This window comes from Phalacrocorax aristotelis, chromosome 13, assembly GCF_949628215.1.
Source record: "Phalacrocorax aristotelis chromosome 13, bGulAri2.1, whole genome shotgun sequence".
In the NCBI taxonomy this organism is placed as follows: Eukaryota; Metazoa; Chordata; class Aves; order Suliformes; family Phalacrocoracidae; genus Phalacrocorax; species Phalacrocorax aristotelis.
The window spans coordinates 17,995,977-18,019,553 of NC_134288.1; the positions used below are offsets into that span (position 1 = coordinate 17,995,977).

General features: G+C 44.0%; 1 protein-coding gene across 1 annotated transcript in view; it reads left to right on the forward strand.

The window, feature by feature from the left end:
* The window catches only part of PEDS1 (plasmanylethanolamine desaturase 1), a 198,899-nt gene that overhangs the window by 136,593 nt on the left and 38,729 nt on the right, over positions 1–23,577 (forward strand). Inside the window, exons 4-5 of the mRNA XM_075109035.1 lie at positions 11,493–11,641; positions 16,148–16,927. Of these exons, the coding sequence (XP_074965136.1) occupies positions 16,828–16,927 (100 nt within the window). The 5' untranslated portion in view covers positions 11,493–11,641; positions 16,148–16,827. The remainder of the gene's footprint in view (positions 1–11,492; positions 11,642–16,147; positions 16,928–23,577) is intronic.

Genomic DNA, 23,577 nt, shown 5'->3' on the forward strand with positions numbered 1-23,577 from the left:
TCAGCTGCCTATTGCCACGTCCCATAACCCTGCACGGCATCCAGCCGCACTGGAAAGGAATTGAGAGGGGAAATTGCTGTAAAAGGGCTGCGCCTTCCCTGTCTCTCCTGAGGGATCCAGTTCAGAATGTCCAGCCTGTTTAAAGCCTGAGCTCTTCAGGCAAGGAACGTGTATTATCTAGTTTGTATTTTATGGCAGTATATGAATGTTTTGTTATAATAACGACAACAACAATAATAATTAGGGCTGTGAGAGGCCTGGAGGGCTGGAAAGGAACCAACCCCTGCAGGTTCTCTCGGATATTCAAGTTTGACAAGGTTGAACCATCCAGGTTTAACCCCCATCATTGGTGCCCTCTCTCACCCTACTGGCTACCATTACGACCAGGAAGTCTGCTCCTGTCCGCCACATGTCAGCTGGGAACTGGGATACCCTGGGGCTTCTCAAGGGAGGAACCCGCAGTTACTGAGGAGGATGTGAGTGAAACTCACTGAACTTTCATGGATGTGGGCTGAGGGTCGTGAATCATCAGATCTTCAGCCGAGGCCAAGCCCGAGTTGGTCTGACAGTCTGCACAGAGCCACACTGTGATTTGGGATTGCAACACTGTCCTTTGTCCATAGAGCGCTCCGAGGTCTCTGGGAGAAAGTCCCCCTTCGGTGTCATTTTAAAAACACTGTGAAGGCACTAAACTGAATATGTTAGGTAGTGCTATAGGCAATGGAAGCTCAGTCCCAGTGTCTTTCTTTGGATCTCCTGTCTGGGTGACAGCAGGTTCTGGAACCGATACGGAAAGACAAAAAAGAAAGTTCTTCCAGATCTCCACACAGAAAACCGATGTGGACCTGGAAGCAAAAGATGTTGCTGATGCACCGAAGGGTCAGCACTGGTCACGTTCAAGATACTGTGCTGAACCGAGGCACCACGTGCATCTCCCAACAAGGCAGCCTGGCAATCATGGCGTGGGACAGGGGTCCAGGCACTCCTGAGTTCTCCTGAGCTCTAATCCCAGTTCCCACAGTGTTGCCTCAGCTAATCGCTGCCTCAGTTTTCCTCACTTGTAAAATGTGGGGGTAATAACTGTGCATACCTCACAGAGGGCTGTGAGGATTCATTAATTAAACGATGTTCGGGAAGTGCTTTGAAGATGAAAAGCCCTATATAAATGCTGGGTGTTACTAGTGCTTAGTGAGTACCTTCACAGCCACAAGCAGGGTGTGCCTGCAGGAAGCAGAGCCATAGGCTGAGACTTATGGCTAAGTGCCTTTAAAAATAAATAAGATCAGTAAATGCACTGGAGGTCAGCTTCCCTCTCCTCCCCCTTGGGGTGAGCTCCCACCTCAAAGGAACCAGGGTTTTTCTTTGCCTCCTCCACTTCTGGAAGACACAAAAGAGGTTTGGGAGTGATGAGGAGAGAATTGTACTCGGGGTGGTGATGCTAGGAGTTAAAACATCACAAGCAACCAGTTTACTCTAAACCAAACAGGTACAAGATCTACATGTTCAATGAGAAGTACTGTCCTAACAGGTACCAGCACTCCTGGGGAGCGTGAGGTTAGGAGAACGGCAGCTCTCACAAGTCCCCTTTGCCTGAGGAAGGTGTGTATCCATACGTGTCAATGCTAGGGTTGCATGCACAAGCATTGTCACTATTAAGGCACTGACATGCCCCAATGACATGCAGGTGGCCAGTCGCGCATACAAGGCTCATGACTCCCTGTGCAGTCATGCTAATTACATGCATACTTTAGGTATACGAAGGCAAATCTGTACTTGCTCCATCGTACGCATGTTTGAGTGAAAACATAGGTGCTGATTTCCTCTTTTTCCCCCCCCTAGAAAATCTAGTATTTAATATTCACCTGACTAGGCAGAAATACGAGAAAAGGGATTTTTGATTAGGTTAATTGTTTTTAATGACAGCCTGCCACATTTGACAGATCCCTCTTGTGAAGCCTCAAGAAAAGCAAACTTTTCTTCCAGATGTACTGTGCATATTTTTATATTTAGTAGGCTGCACTGAAGTTTCATCTTCTGAATTGGGCAGGGAGGTCACTTCTTTCACAATTCTTCCCAGGTTTGTCTGGGAATGACATAACTAAGCAATAATGTATGAGCCAGTGGAGATGTCCAGGCTGAACTAATGGCAAAACCTGATAAGTTAAAAGCTGCGTTTAGTAGCCTAAAAAAGAATTGGTTATAGAAAATTAACAGCTTAACACCAAACTTTGAACCAGACTCAAATATTCCTGTTTGAGACATTGAGGCAAAAAGTGGGAATTCTTCTGAGGCAGATGTGTAAAGTGCTTCAAAAGTGAGCGCTAGTTATTAAACAATTTATAACACTAAAATTCATCAGACGTATCATTTGGTTCTTTATCTTCTAAAATTCCCCAGAGAAGAAGATGTAGATACCTAAGTGATAGCTACAGCCGAGGCCAGAGTGTAGCTCTCACACCAGGAACGCTGTTGGAGGGCTGAAGGGAACATGCAGAACGATCAACAGAAACATCCTGTAGATGTTACAAGGGGAGGACAGACAGATCTGAGAGCACAGAGACCTGTAGGGAGCACCCAGAGATTAAGAGGCTCTGCTCTGGGTGCAGTCTGGAGGGAGGTCTATATCACTCATCCTGGAATGCCCTCTTGGTTTGTTCCATCTTATCACAACGCATATCAGGTAGCTCGGCCACGCACTGTGACACACTGAGCGCCAGCCCGGGACACAAGAGTCCCGCCACTGGCAGGCTGTGACACTTTAAATCTTTGTGCCTCAGTTTACCCATTGATTAACATGATAACTTCCCAGAGTGTTGTGGTGATTAATTATTAATGTTGGTAAAGCATTTTGAAGATGAAGAGTGCTACATGCTGGTTAACGATATTAATTACCTCAGACTCATGATGAAATTTTTATATTTACATAAGGAACCAGTCACAGAAGAGGTGCAGAGGTGGTCTCTCCTGGTGAACAAATTCTTCTAATTCAGCTATCTCTGTCATCGTCATTATCTAAATCAAGTCGAATGCTTTTTTCCGTGGGGAATCTGCTCTTGGAGCAAGCGAGGCCCACATGCGCCCTGTGAGACTCCCAGGATGGCAAGCAGCCACGGTACCTTTGCTAATTTCAGTCCCTGCCCATGAAACTCACCTCACCCAGAACTTGTTTCAACTTCTCCAGCTGTTCTTGGCATGTGTTGAGATTTCACAAAGTTGATGCCATCAACTCCCACACATATGGCAAGAAAGAGTGAGAGAGAAAACCCACACACAGTAACTAATATATAGGGAGAAGAGGTATTTGCATGGGAGAGCACAAACATGAGGCTTTTCTAGCTGGCTGCAGTGGCTCTTGACTGTTAATGCCAAGATGCAAAGGGATATGCAAATTAGGAGGGTGACTCAGAGAGTCCTTTCCAATGCATAACTCCAGGAAGACGCAGGATGCTTCGAGCGGGGCCACTCAATTAATTTTTATGGCGGTCAGCTGGGTAATTTTTACTGCAGTCCACACAGCAGTGTGAAGCAGTGTCATCGCTTGGACTCTGCCCGGCTCGGCAGGTAGCACGTGGTGGCTTCACGCTGGGAGCTGTGGTTGCACATTACAGCTGCTTTCTGAGAGACTGGTGAGGAATGTAGAAGGTGACACATGTCTAGGCCACTGGAGAAGCTGGGAAGATCTTACTCGTGGTCCAGATTCAGAATGCAATCTACCCTTTGAGTTAGTTCTGCTAAGACCTTACACCTGTGATATGGTAGTTTTATTCTCCTTATATGCCCTTTTTCTTTTTCCTTCTTCTTTGGAGGCAAGTGCATAATTTTTCAAACTTTCTTAGCCTATGAGACTTTTCTTCAGTCCATAATTCATTATCAAGCTAATACCTAATTACTTGATAGATCCTTTAAGTTTATAATCTCACACTAGTTTTAGTAGGAAAAATCTGGAAACTGCAGGCGAGGGAGAGTTTGAACACAAACACCGTGCAGGCAATAACACCCATTTCCACACTCGCATTTAGATCTGGGCAGATTTCCAGGGGAATCTGCATTTGTCTCCTAGAGCCAGGACTTCAGGAGGAGCATAGTTTTTTCAGCACCGTGCAGTAACACAGAACTTTTGCTTGGGGTTTGGTCTGCCTATTGCAGGACAGCAAGCTGTTGTAGCAGGGATAAGACAAGAGTGGAAACAACACCAAGGCTCGGTGTGACACGCTTTCTTACACTGAATAGGGACGAATCTCAAGTTCCTCTGCTCACTTAGCCTCAAAATCGTTGGGTGTGAATGGACACTGGGCATGTATCGAGACTCATGGCCTCTGTGTTAATGAAGCACTTGGCAGCGTTCATCCCTTGCCAGTCTCTTCCAGCAGCTGAGAACAGAATCACTTCCTTGGAGCTTCTCGGCCTCTTGCGCCCGCCGTGCAGTTTAGTGCTGTTTGTCGTCTTTGCTCTGCCTTGTTCAGTGCAGGATCCAGCCTATCAGCTGCAGATGCTTCATTAGTCACTAATGTGCTGCACACTTAGAAAGCATTTAAATGTATTTTATAGTGATTGAAAGAGTACAATGACAGTTTGCTAATTGTCTCATTGCATACCCTTGCAAAACCTTGGCTGCATTGTGGGGTTTATTGGACACTAAGTATCAGGCCTTCCATTTCCTTTTCTATTTATATTCTCTGTTTTAATGAAAACCACAAATCTTTCCAGGTGACTTGTTTATGAAGTGAATTTAGAACAGTTAACATTTGCATTTATTAATTTTCTAGAAAAACTGGTATTACTAGTTGCCTAGGACTCTAACTGCTATCTCAGATTTCATTGGATCCCAGCTGCAAATCCTGGTAATAAGACTTTGTTGATGATTAAGCCAATGATGTGATTTTCAGTGGCATGGAGCACCTGCGGCTCCCTTCAGCTTCACGGTGACCTGAGGAGGACTCAGCACCTCGGACAACACCTCCGCCATCCCGCTGCGGGCGGAAATAAATGCAGAACGTCTTCGGGACCAGATTTCCCCAACTGCGTGCACGGAGGCTGACGTCTGTATAGCCCGAGTGTGCATCTGCTCTGAGCTCTCGTACCTTCAAGTTAAAGGCGTGCCTGAATTATTCTTATGAATTGCGTGCTTAAGCACAATATGCGAGCCAAGTGTAAAGCCACTCGTGTCCCAGTCCATGAACACAAACTGATCATGTTTTCAATATGAATGTTTGGGTTTCTGAGCTCAGGCACTGAATTTTGATATGCCCTTATCTGAAGAAGTATCTGTATCGTAGTACCTTCTCCCCAAGGTAGTACTCACAGATCCCTCTGTGCCCTGGAGTTTTGTTCTACGTTTCCTTGATTGTGTGATCAGAAATGCTCTTTCAGTAATTTCACCTCATTTCTTTTCACTAATGACAGGTCTTTTCTCTCTGCAAAACCATCTTCAGATGCTTGGTTTCTTTTACTGGGTCACTGTTAACTCTCTATGCTCTACATAATAATGCTGGAGATTTTTTGTAGATAGGCATTATGCCAGTCTCCTTCATAAAACTGAATAACATCTTGAGCAGGTATGAACTTGGCACAATTCCTACCTCCCAGGTAAAATAACTCATCTGATGCACAGGCATACCATGAATCCTGCACAAACTGAAGAGACTGGGAAGGTGAAAGGAAATTTTTCTAATTCATAGCTAAATTTCTTCTGATGAAGGATATGTACAACCAACTGCAGGAAAACAAATTATTGTTCTGATTTATTTTCCACTGTAGGAATAATTGGTAACATTGTTCTTCTTGGCAAAGATGAATAGTTGGAACCAGACTATTTCACAGAGACAAAATATCCACAGGGAGGGATTTCTGAGGCAGTCATAGGATGCACCCTACAGAGTATGATTCTCATGACATTAAAGCAGTGCTAATGGCATTGTGATTAACTTCTAATGAAAAAAGAAATGAACCTGATAAACACAGCATAAATGTTCTATGGAAAGGACAATAAAAATATTACATTTTAGGCAAGGTCTGGCTCTCGCTGAAGCCAGAAGAATTGAGCTTACTGAACTTATCCAAAACAGGAAAAAGAATTTATGACTGTGGAGGACGAAGAAATACTGCTGTGAATCTGAGCTGCTGAATATACCACAGAAGAGAGCCCCCAGAGTTTTGCAATAGTAACTGTTGTGTTACTTTGTGGAATTTTCTGATCCTTTGATAATGTTTCCTCCTTTTAGCAGCAAAATCCACACTGCTTCTTGAAAGCTTTTCAAACATTTTTCCTTACATTTTTATCCTAGAAGAGAAGGCAGGACTACATTTGGTATTTAGGACAAGGAGCTGGCAATCTGGATTCTTTTCAGCTTTGTCACTAACCCGTGGTATGACTTTGGTCTACTCGTTGTACAGCACCATGGCTTAGAGGAGCTATGGGGAGTCCCTCTGTGCCTCAGAAAGAGATCTGTTTGTGCCTACTAAAGGGACCGCCTTTGCAAACTTGGCACTTGGCATTCCCAGCTCCTGCACTGGTTCTTTGCTGCCTGGCAAAAAGTACTCCCACTTGCAGAATCCCATGAAGTTGTGCTGATGTACAGGTTCACCCACACGTGCTTCTCGGACTCCATCTATGATCTCCATGGAACTGTAACACCATAGCTTTGTTTTCATTTACCTTGCCCCCAGCATCTGACAAGCCTTGTAGTACAGCAAGTGTTTATTTAGAAATAATTAATAGAAGATTCATAGAATTATTAAGGTTGGAAAAGACCTCTAGGATCATCGAGTCCAACCCCCAACCCAACACCCCCAGGCCTCCTAAACCATGCCCTGAAGTGCCACATCTACAGGTTTTTTGAACCTCCCCAGGGACAGTGACTCCCCCACCTCTCTGGGCAGCCTGTGCCAGTGCCTGACCACGCTTTCAGTAAAGACATTTTCCCTAATCTCCAATCTAAACCCCCTGTGGCGCAGCTTGAGGCCGTTTCATCCTGTCACTGGTCACTTGGGAGCAGAGGCCAACACCCACCCACCCACCAATTAAAGTTGAACATTTAGATACTAGACTGGGAGGAAGCAAACAAGTAAAATGGAAAGTAAAAAAGTGAAAATTATTTCAATTCTGGCTTAAATTTTGCAACAAGAGGCCTCCCTTGAATCTTAAAGAATGTCTATGATCAGGCACTGGGAACCATTAGTCCCAGTTCTGAACATACACCATGCTCCATCCTTCTTTGGGCAACTCTTTGAAGTTTCATTTCCTAGAAATTAGGTTTTATAATATAAATACATCTCTAATTGGCTTTTACCAAAGCCAGCAGCAATGGATATTTTACCAGTGGTTCCTCTGGGTTTAGACCTAATTGACCAGAAGGTGTGTGACCTCTATAAATACACCTGCTGGCCCTTCCTGGGAAATGGGTGTCTTATTATTTCTCCCTTCCTCCTAGCCAGGCTGCTGGCTACTGCTTGCCACCCACTCTGAGCTGCTCCCTTTCTCTCTTTATACAGAGTTATTAGTGTTATTCAAGACATTGGTTATACAGAGATTCTATTAAGTTATTATTTGTGATGTGTTACGGGTTTCCTGTAGAAACCTGTATATGCTAATCTATATGAATATCGATTATTTATTGATAACGAGTTGCTCTGAGGGGACTTGTCTATGAGAACAGGAACTCCTCATCTTCATCCTCTGTCCCAGTCACTTAGGCTAAGATTTTCAAAACCCTTCAAAGCTGCTTAATTTTTAATGTCTGCCTTGAAATGAGTCACTGAGCACCTTGAGGTTCAACTGACCTTATTGGATTTTGGGTGCTCGTCTTGACGTGATGCAGCCGTCACTGGGTACCTCGAGATCCCCCTGACTTTATTTGGATTTTGGGTGCTTGGGATGTACACACTGGAAACAACAAACTAAATAAAAACACAGGGTTTTTGTGAGCGCTTTCAACTTTAAAATGGGACTTTCAGTTTCTCAAGGCTGGCAGGGAGTTAGTTTTGAGTCAGTCTTTGTGTGGTCATTTTTGTCCTGGAATGAGAGCGTTCTTGCACAGAATTACACTAAAATGTTTTGTCAAGAGACATTGTCTTTTGTTTCCATGAGTTTGCAAATATTCCCAAACAAGTTTGATGTAAGCCAGCAAGACCCAGCTTTTATCCTACCGAGAGCACCTCCCTGAGCAGCATAAACCCTCGGCTAACGCCGAGCACAGGGAGCGCACTCCTGACCGCACGGTGCCGGGAGCCGTAAGGCCCGGGCGTTTTGCCATGGCCCAGACAAGGTAGTTTATGGCTGCTTCAGGGGGTCCCGTGCAATACTGTCATAACAGCATGTTTTGATGAGACTTTAATAAACTTTCTAAGTCACCTGAATTCCTCTGATGAAGGGCATTATACGTGTACGGTTTGTGTTGTTGCCTAATTGTGACCAGCAATTAAGGCTTCACACCTACAGTTTGTGTTCTCAATTTGCAAAATTCCCTTGCCTTGAGTTCTCTGCTGCTTGGCAGTTCTCTCCTTACTTAGTTCTCTACTACTACCAGCAAAGCATATGGCAAATTTCATCCTTTGTCCAAGTGCCATCAAACAAGACATTTCCATCAGTCTCATGTCTTCAACTGACAGCAAAATGGCCCAGACCTGAAGCAGCTGACTTGGTGCCACTGTGATTGTGGCTTACGTGTACCTTAACAGAGATTGTACACACCTTAGCAAACAATTAAAATGATAGTGCACAGGCACCCAGCACATACTGGCAAGCCTGATTCTGCAGATCCTCAGACCATGAGTGAGCTTACCCACAGGAGCAGTCCAGCCTGGGGACTCCCACTGATTGCAACACTGCAGCGAGGTGATTTGCATACGGAAAATTATTCATGTGGATACACTCTTGTGTTTATTCAATCCTGTAGTGCCTAGCTACCATCAGCTTCCAGTGACTTTCCTCGGAGTTGGCAATGTTTAGGACTTCATCGCATCCCGTGCATCAGTCCTAATTCAGCGATTCATTTAACTGTGTCAGTAAGATTCATGCATATCCTTAAGTGATCCGTGGAATGGGGAACACACTGAATACAGTTGTGCAGCTCTAGTCTACAATTTAATTGTACTTTCAAAACACTGCCTTGAAAGCGGTGCTCTTGGTGAAGAATAAAGCCAATGCTACCCCCCCCCGCCCCGATGCTATGAGGTTGGGTCAGATTGGGAAATCTGCGCAGGGGAGTGAGCAGGCTGGCACAAGCCGTCAGTCCAGCTGGCTTTGATGGCACTGTTTGCGAGAGCTCACCAGAGCTGTGCGCTGGGGCCGTGAGGTGTGACACAAACGTCTCGCTTGGACGTGGCAGTTGCTCGTGGAGGTAGTTACCGCGGAGCCAGAGGGACTGACCAGGGGTTCTACACTGTGTTATTATTATTTTTGTCGGTGATGTCTGTACATTGTGATCAGGGTTGTAGGCAAACCAGAACACAGCTGCACTGCTTGGACAACCAGAACAGCGACAGCCCCTCCTTCACAGACCGCATCTCTTGAAAAATGCTCGTTTTCTGACTCTGCCGGGGAGTTTTGCAACAGTATATAGTGAATATATTCAAATGGGAAAGTCTCCAAATAGTCTCTATAATGTTAGTACAAAGTATTATTAATAAATTCATTGACTTTGTTTTTATTAACTAGAAAAATAAACCTAGGCTGAGTGAAACTCAAGTCAGGACAGACAACATTAAGAACAAAACTAGTATAAAAACTACCACACAGTAAATCAAAGAACAAGAAAAGTACATGGCTATTAACGTTCTACTGTAACATTCCTCGCAACCTCTCTGCAGTGTGGAGAACTGCAAGCCAACATTTTTCAACTGTCCTAAAGAATGTGAAATGTAAATGTTTAGAAGAGTGTTTTTCTTGCCAAGCTGAGAGCGATCATAAACATCAGCCTCTAATAGAAACATTTTTAAAAGATGCACTCCTTGCTGCCAGCTTTCGAGAGCAACACCATTTAAATTAGATTGGAGTCTCCTTGAATTCTTGACACTCCGTTACTGCCTTTTTTATTTGCCAAAAATTGCTGGATTGATGTTATGTTTGAATTTAAAGGATGAACTGCAACTGTTCTAAATATGCTGCTTAAATGTCATGTGGATAAACAATAAATTACCTGCCTAGGATTCATTTTGAGGACAGGCCTAAAGAAAATCTTGAGGGGAAAAGAACCATTGTTTTCATTATGATACCTTATTTCTGTGGCATCACAACTGTGCATGGTATTTTCCTGCCAAGTGGAGTTTACGGATTTGTTGAGGTGTAACTTTGCCATAGCTCATAATATACTAAAAGCGAACGGTGACTCACTCCTTACTGTACCTGCTCCGCCTTTCAGCTGAGAGGTCTGTAAACATCATGGATAAAATAGTGCAGTGAACTGCCATTAGAGACCTGCACTCGGTAATACCGAAATCCTGATCCTGACAGCACCTTATTTCTTCACAGTAACATCCTCCCATTATTTATCGTCGGATAACCTTAGCCAAAATGTTCAAATCTAGGAAAACTGAAATGCTTTGCGAATGAGAGCCAGTTTCAACTGACTGTTTTAGTTTTATCACCCTGCAATTCCAAACAAATCAAATTATACCATTTCAGCATTTCCTAAGTGAAACATATTAGCTTCGGGATTCAGAGTTTCCAGTTTAGTTTACTGCTTAATTATATTTTCAGAAACCCGTAAAGCAAGATTAAATATTTGAATCAAAGCATTTCCTTATGAACCAAAATGTCTTTTTTGTCACTGCTGCTAGTGACTCAAATGTAGTGTATTTTCAGAAGAAAGAGCCATCTCTGATCACAACCCGAAGCATCTCCTTATATAATCGGTGTTCATATTCAAACTCCCTCATTTTGCACCAGGATAGCAGATGGACTAGAGATGGCATGGCCATTGGTGGATCATAGTTATGCAGCTTTGCTGTTTTTATTTTGATAAAGACATTAAAATAACTTAGGAAAAATCTGTTCTTAGACAAACTTTCGAGGTTTATGTGCAGCCCACCACTTGTTTGGAACCACTTAGTTAATTTAAAAGAGGATTTTGAAAGGCAGAGAGGGCAGCTGTAGGTACCAACCCCAGGGAAGCAGGTACTTAGGGAAGGACCACAAAGTTAGGGCTGTCTGGAAAACCACAATACTGAAATAGCAGTGCTACCTAGTGAAAAGAATGAGATTTCCTTTTCAAAAACAGGAATACATTTTTGGTTCATTCTTTTCTTCCTTATTTGTGCTTTGGGATGATCACGTGCTACATTTACAAACCACTTCTGCAGGCATGGCAGCGAGGAGCGTCCAGCTGCCCTGTTCTCTTCCATAAGCCCCATGTGGGAACAGCTGAACTTGGCTGTAAGGCTTATGATGAAAAGCAAGGAGAAAATGCGCTGTGACTATATGCAGGAGATGTCTTGAATGGATGCAGAAGAGAGTGTTTGAATCAGTCTCCTTTTTTCTGTTTTGGTTGCTACAGAAACAAATACGATCTTTAGATGGAGTTAAGAATTGTTACCTGCGTCAAAGAAACAGAGACCAAGAATGAGCATGAGTGGGGAGAGGATCCCTCAAGCCTCACAGCGCGGAAAGACGTGGAAAAGACCCGACAGCAGAGAATAAGAGGGGGTGAGCTGTGCTGTGCTTGCAATGGAATCATTGGGAATTTGCCATGAAAGCAGAACTTGTTGTTGTTCTTTCAGGTATGAAAAGTACTGCAAATTACAAATACAGAACTCGCATTAAGAGGTTAAGACAGGAAGCTGTTTTCTTCCTAGGATGAGCCAAGAAGCTGCAAAAGCTGGGTCCCTAAACTTGTGTTCTAGCCAAGCCTTGCCAGAAGTCTTGCTTCCAGCATCCCTTGAGGGTGTTTTTACTTCCCATTTATATGCATCGTAGCTCTCCCACCTCTTCCTTGAGTTCTGGTGGCCTTCCATCTCTTTTCCGTCCGGTCAAGAGCCTGCACTGTAATCTAAAGTATACTGGAGTCAACAGATGTCTTTACATTGTCTTTAATAGGCTTTGAATCAGAGCGGAGAGGTCATAGTTCTTACGTTTATAATTTGTTTTGCAGATAAATTGGGACATTTGGCTATTGTTTTGATTTGAGCCTCAGATAGCCCTAGAAATAACAGAAGTAGCACAAATACATAAAACAGGGTTCATGCCAATGGGACAACCAAAAGAGTTTATATATGTAATCCCAATACAAACAGGATCTTGGTGGCAGAACCAGGAATGAAGGCTGAGTGTCCTGACTTCCCTCCCTGTGCTTTCACCATTCAGTCATGCAGACTCCCCAAAATTATCGTAAAACTGTGTGAAGAGTAACATCCAGCAGAGACCAGCTCTGCCTGGCTCCTATAAGCTTGCCAAGGCTGTTGGGATAGTGAGGGAAGAGACACACAATTCATTTTAAGAAGGTTTTTTCCCCCCTTTTTGTTGTCTTCTTTGTGGTGGTTTGTGAAATGCTGGGAAGGAACAGTACAATGAACAGAAAATGTTCCAAGGAAACCAGCCTTCTCCATGCCATTGCCCAACAAGCACCCAGCGTACCAACCGCAGAGCTTTACATAGGAGTGTATGACACACATGGGGACTATGATTTCTGCTGGCATGAAGCCTCTCTTCCCTTCTGAATTCACAGAGCAGAGAAAGGGCAGAGAATCCCAGCCTCTCCCCACCTGGTCGAGGCTCTCCCTCACCTCCAATACAAATGCAGGTGCAAAATTATCAAGTCCATAATTTTTTTGCATAATTTAGAGCCATAAAATGGAAGCTGCCTTTGAGCATTTGGCTCTTCCTCTCTTGCAAGTTAGGGCCAGATGCAAAAGAGGACTTAAGCACCTACAACTCAGTAGGTTCCTCCCTGCTCAGGATAACATTTCTTCCAGTACCAGCAACTTTATGTCTAGACATGCCCAGAACTGCTGTGATCTGAACAGCTTAGTACAGAGTTCCCACCTAAAACCCACTGGGATCCTGAAAGATGTAAAGGAGCGTCTATTTTCTCAGGACAGCCAATTCAGATGGAATATTCTGAACAAGCCTAATACGCACCAGCAGGACCAGTCCCCTCACATGATACGGTCGTAGCTACTTTCTTTTAAACTTTTCCAGATGGGAGAGGTGCTATCTGGCTGGGCAATTGGTTTTGATTGACAAACGCGAGCAGAGTGAGAGCTGTCCTTAGCCATCCCGCGTAAGGGTCCGGGCCTGCCCCAGTCTTGTGGGCATGGTCGAGGAGAAAAAGCATTCCCTCCAGGAGTGTGATTGTAAATCTGAAAGTTTCCAACGCAAAGTGGAAACAAAGACGCAAGCCCCTTTCAAGGAAAACATAAATGTAGAGAATTAAAAAAAAAAAAAACAACTGAAGAAACCACAGTTATTTTGCTGGCTAATATCGTGAAGACATGATAGTACTTGCAGCTTCCTGCTTGGACCTGGCTTGCTCCAAAGTTATTTTGTGTGTTAATCATGTGGTTTAGATGATGAAGATTAGGTCTGAGTGAGCTGGTTCAGATAAAAGGGGAAAAGGCAGCAACCAAACCTTCACCCAAAACTCCAACCTAAACTGTTCTAAGCTTTGAATAATAATAATAAAAAAAGTATTGACTTTTCTTTATTATTCCTTTGTTTCACAATTAAGACTTTATTTAAAGGTACTACATCAGCTACAGATATTCATTCAAAGCTTTGAAAGTGCACAGTGCTGTAGGAAGGGCTGCTGTTATCGCTGCAAACACAAAAGTACACATTTCAAGCTCACAAAAAGTACATTTCTGTCCCTTTTCCTGAACTGGGCTTTTTAATGGAACTAGTTTTTTTAATCCTTTTTACTGCTTCTAGTGTAACCACCACCATACTATACAAGTTTCTGCCCAGTTTTGTTTTCCATGCATCTTGGCCTGGAATATTCAATTACAGATTTCCTGATAAAGACTCCAGTTGACAGCTAGCAATTTGGCCAGTGTTCCTCAAAAGACAGGTATATAGAATCATGTTCCCAAACCTCAACAGAAATGTGAGTGGTCTGATTCTCAAAGAAACCAAGAGCTGCTTGCTGCTTGGCAATTTTGAAAATTAAAACTATGTTCTTTAGCACTTTACTACGTAATGCTTTTAGATACATATTTTTAATGGTCGTCTCAGCTTATGGCATACTTTTGTGCTTGATTTGCACATATTTGGCGTGTGGTGCACAACGGGAATTATGCATCTACTTCATTTATGCACAAGCTGGACAACTCTTTGCCGACGTCAAATACATGCATAACAAGCCTGATATTTGCTCCTGCACACATTAGGCACAAAAGTGCAATTGTAACTACTGGCCTCATCCTCCACTGCTTTTAAGTTATGCAGACTGAGGGCCTGGCACTTCCAGGTGTGCTGGGCAGCATCTACACACCCTGTGGACTTGCTATGAGGCTGTGGGTTTGGCAGCACAGGCGTAAGACAGTGGGGAATCAGGCTCTGGGTATATTGTGTATGAACCCTTTTGTTCAGAGAATCGAGTCTCTCGTGTCACAGTCCATTATAACACACCAACGTGCAGGAAAGCTGCCTTGAAATGTCCCAGAACGGGGTAGCTACGGGGCACAGGTTACCAGCCAGGGAGATACCGTAACATCAGGCGTTTCACAAGACAGCTGGACCTTGATCCTTCCAAAGTACAGGCAAACAAATGAGGTGCTCAAATTAGGAGTCGCTCCTTCGCTGTAGTCACTGGCAAGAGGCAGGTACCTTCAAAAAGAGGTTGAGCTTCCCAAACATTAAGGAAACAGGGATTCTAACCATTTAGTAACATTAATCCAAGCCTTCAAGCCTTAGGGCCGAATATATGCAAAAGTAAAGTGTCACAGAAGGACACAGCACTGTGGCAAGTGCTGTCTGGAGGCTGCTGTTCGGTCGGCTGATTTTTCTGCACACCTGCAATTACTGATTTTGAGTGGGTCTGAAGGAGGGAGCTACTTTTCGTGACAGCTGCTGTTTGTGCAGTGGTTCAAACCCAACTTCAGTCAGGATATATTAAAAACGGAATGAGTAAGCTGGCTCTAGAGAGTGACTTCCATCATTATAAACTAAAGAGGCTTGGATTAACATTTGAACTTTTTGAATGCTTATTCTAATTCAACCACAGAATCTTCTGAGACGTTCAGCCATCACTAATTAAGACATGCAACCATTTATCTGTGGTTAATCCGTGCGCTTAGCAGTTTTTGCTTTAGTGGGACTTAGTGGTGCAACGTGTGCTGGGGTGAATGCCACGCAGAGAAACTCATGGACTAACAAACCCTGCACTTTTATATTACCTCTCTTACCTCTTCCATAGATGGGAGTACTACCGTGGCCTCAGATTTAGGGTGAAAACAAATAACCCACTTCAAAAATAAACTGCCCTAGGAAGTGTCTTTGAAATTTCTTTTTTAATGCTGAATTGAAAAAAAAAATCACATGCGAAGGTAAATAGTTTTCCCTGCAATGAATGCAGTACAAACATCCCAGTGTTTTGCTACTACCTGAGAGCTGGAATATAAAACTGTCTATAAACAACAGCAAATCTGACAGGTCTGTTTTATTTCTCTTCTTCCTCCATCTCCCCCTGGTGTAAATGAATAAATATTAATGAAAAAGAGAAGCAATAACACTTACCTATTAATTTTTCTCTTTTATTTTCCGATCATGCTTAATTTAAGTGTTTTGGTGTTACATTTCGTCATATATATGGTTGTTTGAGCCTTTTATTCACCATGATTCATTCTGCCTATCAGCATAAAGTGGTGCTCATGCTTTCAGTCTCTATCTGTTCCATGATGCTCAGTTATCTGCCTGCCCTTGAGCTATCGGTAGGTATGGATTTGCATGTACACTGTTCTCCTATGACAATAGTATGCCAGGAATGACCGGTCTGGTATTACCTGGTCAGGTGAGGTTCCATTCAAATAATGTACATGCCACCAAAACAATTCAGATCAAAGGTCTGTCTTTCAAGAGAATTAAAATGTAAGGACTTCTAAAGCAATTTTAGCAGTTGGCTTTACAAATGAACTTATGTCAGCTGCTCTGTATGATGACTGACTAAATTACTTATATATCTAATCTTATCTAGCTATCTGTCTGTCTGTTTTTCAGCATTTCAGTACCCATCACCATATTATCTAGGCGCCACCATAAGATTAGGAAGCTCTGCAGTGACATTCTCAACATGGTCTGTTCAAAGGTCATTAGCAGAGCCTTCCATAGTGGAAAAGATCGGAGGAGAATACGGAAGTGACCCGCAGAAGGAGAGAAAAAGGAAAAGGAGGCGGTAACCTGTTGGAGCCATTTTGGTTGTGCTCACCCTCTGTGGTTTGCTCAGCTAGTAGTGAAGTACAGGAACCTCATGTCAGCTGCCTTTATTCTGCTACGGGGACTCTAGTACCTGCTGTCACCTCGGAGAGCTATCTCACGTGGCCTCGAGACTGCTGCCCCTGAGCTTTCTTCAGATGCTGTTTACATGCTTGGTCTTTACGATTTCTGTATGTTACTGCCTCAGAGCAGGGCATTTCTCTCAAAAGCTCCCAGGAGAGAGCAAGCACCGCAGCTCAGGGAACCGCCTTCTCCAAACTGATGTATTAGTTAAAACTTTATTTTTAGCTTAGCGTGCAAATCCTACAAACTCTTTCTGTTTGAAGAAGCAAAAAAGGCTGTTTTCCAAAGTACACAAAGTTACATAGCACCCACGGAATCAGGAAAGACGATTTTAGCCCACGAGGCCCAATCCTGCTTCCACTGCAGCCGGTTGCTGTAGCGTCTCTGATTGCCATGAGCACATGCTGAGGACAACCTGGGGAACTTGCGTTATGGAAACTGGCGCTGGCCGTACTGCGTTCACTGATGCAGTCTGCTGCTACTCTTTCAAAAAGTATACTGGTAAGCGAAAAATGAGCCAAAGCTCTTTTTTTCACCGCTGCAGTTAGGAAGCCCGGTTCAGTCCTGGCGAGGCCGATGACAGTGTGCTGACGTGGTGCTCAAATAAACCCTGTTTTGGTGCAAACACACTAGGGGGTTTACGCTAGGGGATAAATAGGTGGTTCCACAGCGAGAAGGAAAGAGCCAAAGTTGGAAGCTAACCACAATACGTGGGTGTAAGCGATTACCAAAGGCTTCCAGTAACTCTGCTATCATCAGAGACTAGCTTTATGGGTATGGCCTCAAGAAGTTTCCCTCCACTTAATTAAAGAGGCAGATAAGTATCTAGGTGGAGTGTGCAGATAGGTTCTGAATGAGTTATCCACTAAGGCTGGTTCGCTGCACCTATTGTTAAAGCCAAAATATAATATCAGATTAATGCATTATATTTGCCTATTATAGCACTATGTCATCATTATATGACATGTTATAATTAAAGCCCTGCGTTAGAAACAAAACTATTTGGCTTGGGATAAGTTGCCTTTATGACTTCTGTGGTTATGATTTCCTCCTTTTCTTAACCCCTTAAAACTGCATAATATAGCTATTTGTAACTGAATAAAGAAAGTTTCTAGTTTCAGATTCTAATCTCAGGTAATTCAATGTAAATAAAGTCAAAATCTGGCACATAGTCTTTTCCTGTACCTGAATATTTGCTAATAGAGGGAAATCCACGTCGTTCGGGTCGAAGGAGTCATGAAGATGGGCATTAGATTAAATGAGAGCATGCATAACTCACCATCTACCCTCCCAGTAGGCGCTCAGCTGTCCACACCAGTTCCCTATTTTGTACAATCCCCCATTACTTTTCAGGAGAGGAAGCCACTCAGCAGACTTTCACTCCTCTTTTTCCTTCCTGGAACTACATGAGGAAAAATTGGTTATTAGACTCGTTTCTGGACCTAGCTCTCGGGAAACCATGCTCACAAATGCAAATCTGCAAAATGGGTGTGTGATTGCATGCCTAACTTGGAGATACGATTAAGATTACAGTTTGGGTAACTGACTATGCTGATGTGTTTAATTAGTGATTTGCATATGCAAGGTTTTAAATTTCAGTAGTTGGTGATTCATGCAGCTAAGTGCCAGCCGTAGCCTTGCCGTCAGATTGAGACAGACAGGGTATGCCAGCAGGGCCCCCTCTCCCCACACCGCATGCCCAGTGTCGCCAGTCAAGGTGGGATTTCCCAAAAACAGCCAGGCTGTGTCTGTCTGAGAAGCAACCATGGTAGGGCGATGAACCTTCCTGCTGTTGTTCGGCAGCAGCCCTTATTATTTAATATTTTGCAATACTCTCATACAAATCTAATTGAAGTCTTTTATATCAGTAACTGCACTGTGCATTTGTTTGGCTGGGAGATGGCCACCTTAATGAAGGTTAATGGTGAGAGGACAGCTGCCAACAGCTAGGGGTGATATCCCCCTGTCTTAGTCAATCAGTCGGTGAGAGTTTATTCTGTTGCTGCAATGCTGTAACTCAATAGTTTGCTTCCTAATTCGTGGGTGACCTTTCACCTAGACTTGGAGAGAGCTGGATTTGGCCTTGGTAACTTGCTTGTGCAGTTTCAGGGCCCAAGCACACCAGGAACTATTTTGTTATTTCTGTTTCACTTACATCTTGGAAATGTGCATTCTCTTCGTGGGGGCAATTTCTCCCGTGCAGGAAGGCCCCCAGTGTAAGTGCCAGGTGTCTCAGATCATCGATCTGGGATACATACAGACTTGTGAGTTATATAGCTTACTGGAGACACGTTCTTAGCGTTTCACCTAAAATAATAAAATTCCTAAAGGGAAAAGTGAAAAAGTAATAATAACAATAATAATAATATGCAAAAAATATTAAGTCTTTTGCATAGAAAAGTTATTTCACCAGCTTTTGCCGGTGGTACCCTGGCCACTCCTCAAGGGGAAATTTCCTTCTATGGCTGCTTACTCACACAAGTCAGTCACTAAACTTGATCCCACTGTGACTGCTCCTGTTCGCACGGAATCGGTGGCTGCGGAGGATGACTCAGAGGGCAAAACGGGATATAATGGGCCACACATGGGCATTCCAGAAGAGTGTGTTCTCTTCAGTCCTAATTAATTTTCTGCTTTGCAAAAGACTTAACAATACAAAACACTGCTAATTTCTTTTTTCTTCAAACATTTCCATCAGCCTCTTAAAGATGCTTTTATGAACTCCATTCAGTCTTTTTCCATGCGTATTGACGAGTCAGGCCTAACTACATGGACAGTTTATTATCAGGAAATGTTGTACCTGAACGGCATGTTATCACATACTTAATAAAACTGCGGCGATACCCACCAACATCAGGAATTACATACTGTCAGAGGAAAGAGAATTGGAAAGGAAAATGCTGAGGACTCGGTGAAGTTCTGTGAACACAGAGCTCAGATTCCAGGGAAGAAAAGAGAAGACAGTGTCCAACTTTGAGGGCGATTTCAAATACCTTGAGAAGTATGAGGCATGATAAAAATATAGCCCCTGCAGAGGATTTTGTGATGAGGGATAGGCTTCTCGACTCACTGGGTGAAAAAAATTACTTCTAATAGCGTCTGCCTATTTTACATATGTAATGAGCCAAACTCTATGTGGTCATGTTACTGCCTGGAAAGCGTTCGGAGCGAGGGACAATTGTGCTTCCAGTCATTTTCACCAGAAAACTTTCCCTGCTGAATTAATTCATATTTTTAGCTTTTAATACAAACTTTAAATAATACGTGGTATTGTCAAGGTCTCTTATCTCATATTTCACAGTTTTTTAAACAAATAATACCTGAGACAGCCTCCTCTGTTCTCCCAAAACCAGGAAGTCTCTTTCTGCAGATAAAAGAACTGAGGCAAAGCAAGGTGAAGTAACTTGCCCAAGATCCTGAAACAAGTTTGCAGCAATGCCAGGCACAGGACTTTGCTGTCCTTACTCCGGAATCACTAGGTCGTCACTTGTACCTAATTAACGCAGAGCAGAGTCTCTGCAGCAGAGGCTGAGAAGCGACCATTTGGGCTTAACATTTAGCACCCTCCTGCACCGTGCCAGGCCCCACCGGCTTACTCGGCTGCGGAGAGTGGCCAAAGCCCTCCTGACATCCCTAGCTAATGTTTAATCCTTGGGGGGAGGCTGGAAGAGAGCCCAGCTTAGCTGAGGGAGGTGTTTATTTGGAGGTCGCAGTCACCTCCCTTCTCCCCTCAAGACAAGGTGGTAGGTAGTGGGGGACGAACCTGCTGCTGCGCTTGTGATGTGGAGCTGTAATGAGTGGGGGTCTCTGCCCTAGATTTGTACACAAGAGTGACTTGGTTATAAACAACTGCGGACCTGGACAGGCTGTGGATGCAGGAGGCTGTCGCTCAGAGCTCCCAGGACGTAAGACAGTAAAAGGCAGCATTCCTCACAGGCGAGCGTGAGTCCTTTTACGCACTATGAAATGTTTTTGACATGGATAATTAGTTTTCCCGTTTGTCCTCTTCGCTTCCTAAAAAATCTTCCACATACCCAAGTGCCAGGGACAAACTCTTCTCAGAATAAAGCCTGTTTTGAAGCCAGTGAGGGTCGCAAAGGTCTGAAGTGCCGATATCAGAAATGCTTATTTTGGACCAGCAGAGGCTAAATGTTTAAGTGGTGAGGCTGGTTCATGAGAAAGGAATACGGGGCTGTTGGGAGATGGTCCTCGCCCTCTTCTTCTTTGAGTGCAGATGAGGATGAAGCCTCACGCTTCGTGGCAGCATGGCAGCATGGCAGCACCGCATACCTGTATTTTCACAGGCAGAAGCACATGCTGCCAGGACAACTTTTCTCTGAGAAAGGAAACCAACCCTATCATTTCTAGGCTTTACAGTAACCAAGATAAGCCTCAGAGTGGGAGCAGTGTGCGAAAAACAGAACAATGTCTGCCTCAGTCTGCAGAAACCAAGAAGTAATAGACCCGAGAGGTCCATATTGCCCTCTTCATTACAGGAACCTGTTGATCAGAAGATTAGGAAGGTACTAACTCGAGCGCACAGGTGCTACCTTCATTAGCAGCTTCATAGTCTTGTAAAAAGCATCTCATTTTTCTCTCCCGGGTAGGTGGACCTTTGTTGGCAGGTGGAGCCTAGGAAAGGATTAGCACCATTTTCTTCTCCACATCTAATGTTGCCTTGAACGTTAAAGTGGAGTTACTGCAGAGGAGGGGGTGCTGCAGGGGACTGTGGGCTGCATCCCCCGGCCCTGCTCTGGGGGTCCCTCATGGGCAGCCACTGCTGGAAGGGGGGGACAAGCATCTTAAGGTATTTGGCTGTGAGCCATTCCGTGGTGCAGAACACTGCCCTGCTCCTGCCTGTCTGGGTCAGGTACCCTACAGAGCGCACTGCTGCCCCCTGCTCTGGGAGTTAGATTTGTAAAAGCAGGATTTTGCCTCTTTTTTAAAAAAAAACGAGAAACATTTCAGTTTTACCTATCATAGTGAAGTGACTCTAGTGCCAATAAAGCGTGCCTAATTGGCAGGATTTAGAGACTGATCATTTCAATTTATGCCCAGAACAGGTAGGGCAGCAATGAAAGCCTCTCCCACCCAACCCCACCCCTTCTCACCAATGTGCCTCAACCCTGCCCTGAAGGGACCACCTGGAGGGCTGAGAAGGGAGTTCCCTCCCTCTGCGCAATAAAAAGGCACAGTCCTCCAGTAAATACCAGGTTAAGCTTATGGCTGTTTAATAGGTAGTGTACCTCTGGTAATAAAGCTCTTGCAGGGCTCGTGCAGAAGAGCACCTGCTAGTGAATGAATGCAAAAGCAGGAGGCATTTGCTAAGGTTTTGCCTTTAAAGACTCGGCAGAAAACACTGGAGTGGAATTTTCACTTCATGTTACTGTGAGGTCAGTGGGAAAATAGTTCATTGCCCCTGGCCTGTCTGTTGGAAACAGTTCCCATCACTGCCACAGCTTGCAATAGCCTTCCCAGAACCATGCACTGTTTGGTATCACTTCCCTCTTTCAAGGCCTCTTCACCACATGGAGATCTGCCTTCTTGTCCTTTTTGCCAAACCCTCTCCAATCTGTCAGCCTTGCTCACGAACTGTATCCCCTACGAGCAGGCACAGTGCTGTAATACAAGAGGTTTGATTGCATCATTCCCACCTATTCCGAGTGCCCCATCCCTCACTAGCCAAAACCCACGGGACCTAATTCTGGAGAAAGGCACAATCAACCCATATTTGTTACTGACAGAGGAAGAACTACCAAGGAGTGGTGGTTTCTCCTTGCAAAGTGGGAGCAGGGAAAAGTGTTCATCTAAGTAAAATGCTTTGCATTTAAAAAAAAAAAAGCAAGCCCTGTACAAACACCATGTCACTGTGAGCCTTTAGTGAATCAGGCTTATGCAATTGCAGAACTAAAATAAAAATAACATTTTCCAGTAGCCATTAGTAGCACTCAGATTGCCCAACACAGGCATCATTGCTTTTCTCAGCATCTGCTTTATCAGTTGTCTTCCAGCCCATGGAAGTCCGTGGTTCTTGGCAGCAGCTCTTGCTGATGCGGAGTGGGTTATTGCTTAAGAATCCTTTGATCAGCAGCCAGGTACCAACACCAGGCTTCGAATCAGTGCCTTGCCAGACCTGGCCAGCATACAAGCTGGATGGGCTCCTTCAGTACAATAGGAGGAAATCAGGATTCCTTTTGGCCTCCCTGAGCGCATCTCATTCACCATCCTTCTGGACATCCAGATTTTCTATCATACTTTCTTTCGCAGGACTCACGCCTGTGCCACAGCTGCATCACAGCAGTATAAGCCAGAGGCCAGGCAGCTGCAGCTGAGGCTCTGGAAGGATGAGGTTCTGCAGAGCACTGGGCACATCCAAAACTTTAAAGCTTGTGTTCAGCGTTGTTCTGCTTCTGCTCAGGTATAACATACACTCGAGAACTTTGTTGACCTGGGACCCAATGATAGCTGTTAGAGCACAGGCTGTATCCCACTTGTCAGATGTTCTGTGTTTTGTTTTGGTTTTGTGGTTTTGGGTTTTTTTCTGGGAAATGCAAAAATGCTGAAGCCACGGTCACCTCCCTTTGTACAGGGAGAGACAGCCAGATCAGCCCATGCGCACGGGTAGCTCCCTCGAATTTGAGAACGCGTGAAATGGAAGTGCTCAAAATTTGCTAGGGCATGTGCTGTAAAACTGAGCAAGGCACCAAAAATGTTCCCAGAGACACTGTGATTTCAGATCCATGTTTATACAGATCCATGTAAATACACCCATGTAAATACAGATCTATGCATTTATCATTACTCATGCAAGTAATGATAGTTCCACTGAAATCACTACAGCTACACGTATAAAATGAAGCACATATGTAAGATCAGGATCTAAATATATAATAGGCAAATACACCTGCAGCTATGGCAACTGCACTTACAACTAGAGATGTACATATATGCATACAGCTTCTATTACATTTAGGGGCTATCTGATAATCTAAAGATATATGATAAACTGGTGAAAGAGCCAGGACGAGAAACTGTCTCTTTTGTTTCAAAGCTCAGTATTTATCCCTTGCATCTTAATTCCTGTCAGTGTTCTGCACTCATTAACTCTGCAGCTATGTAATTTGCTTTGAAAGTGGTTGAGGATATTGAGC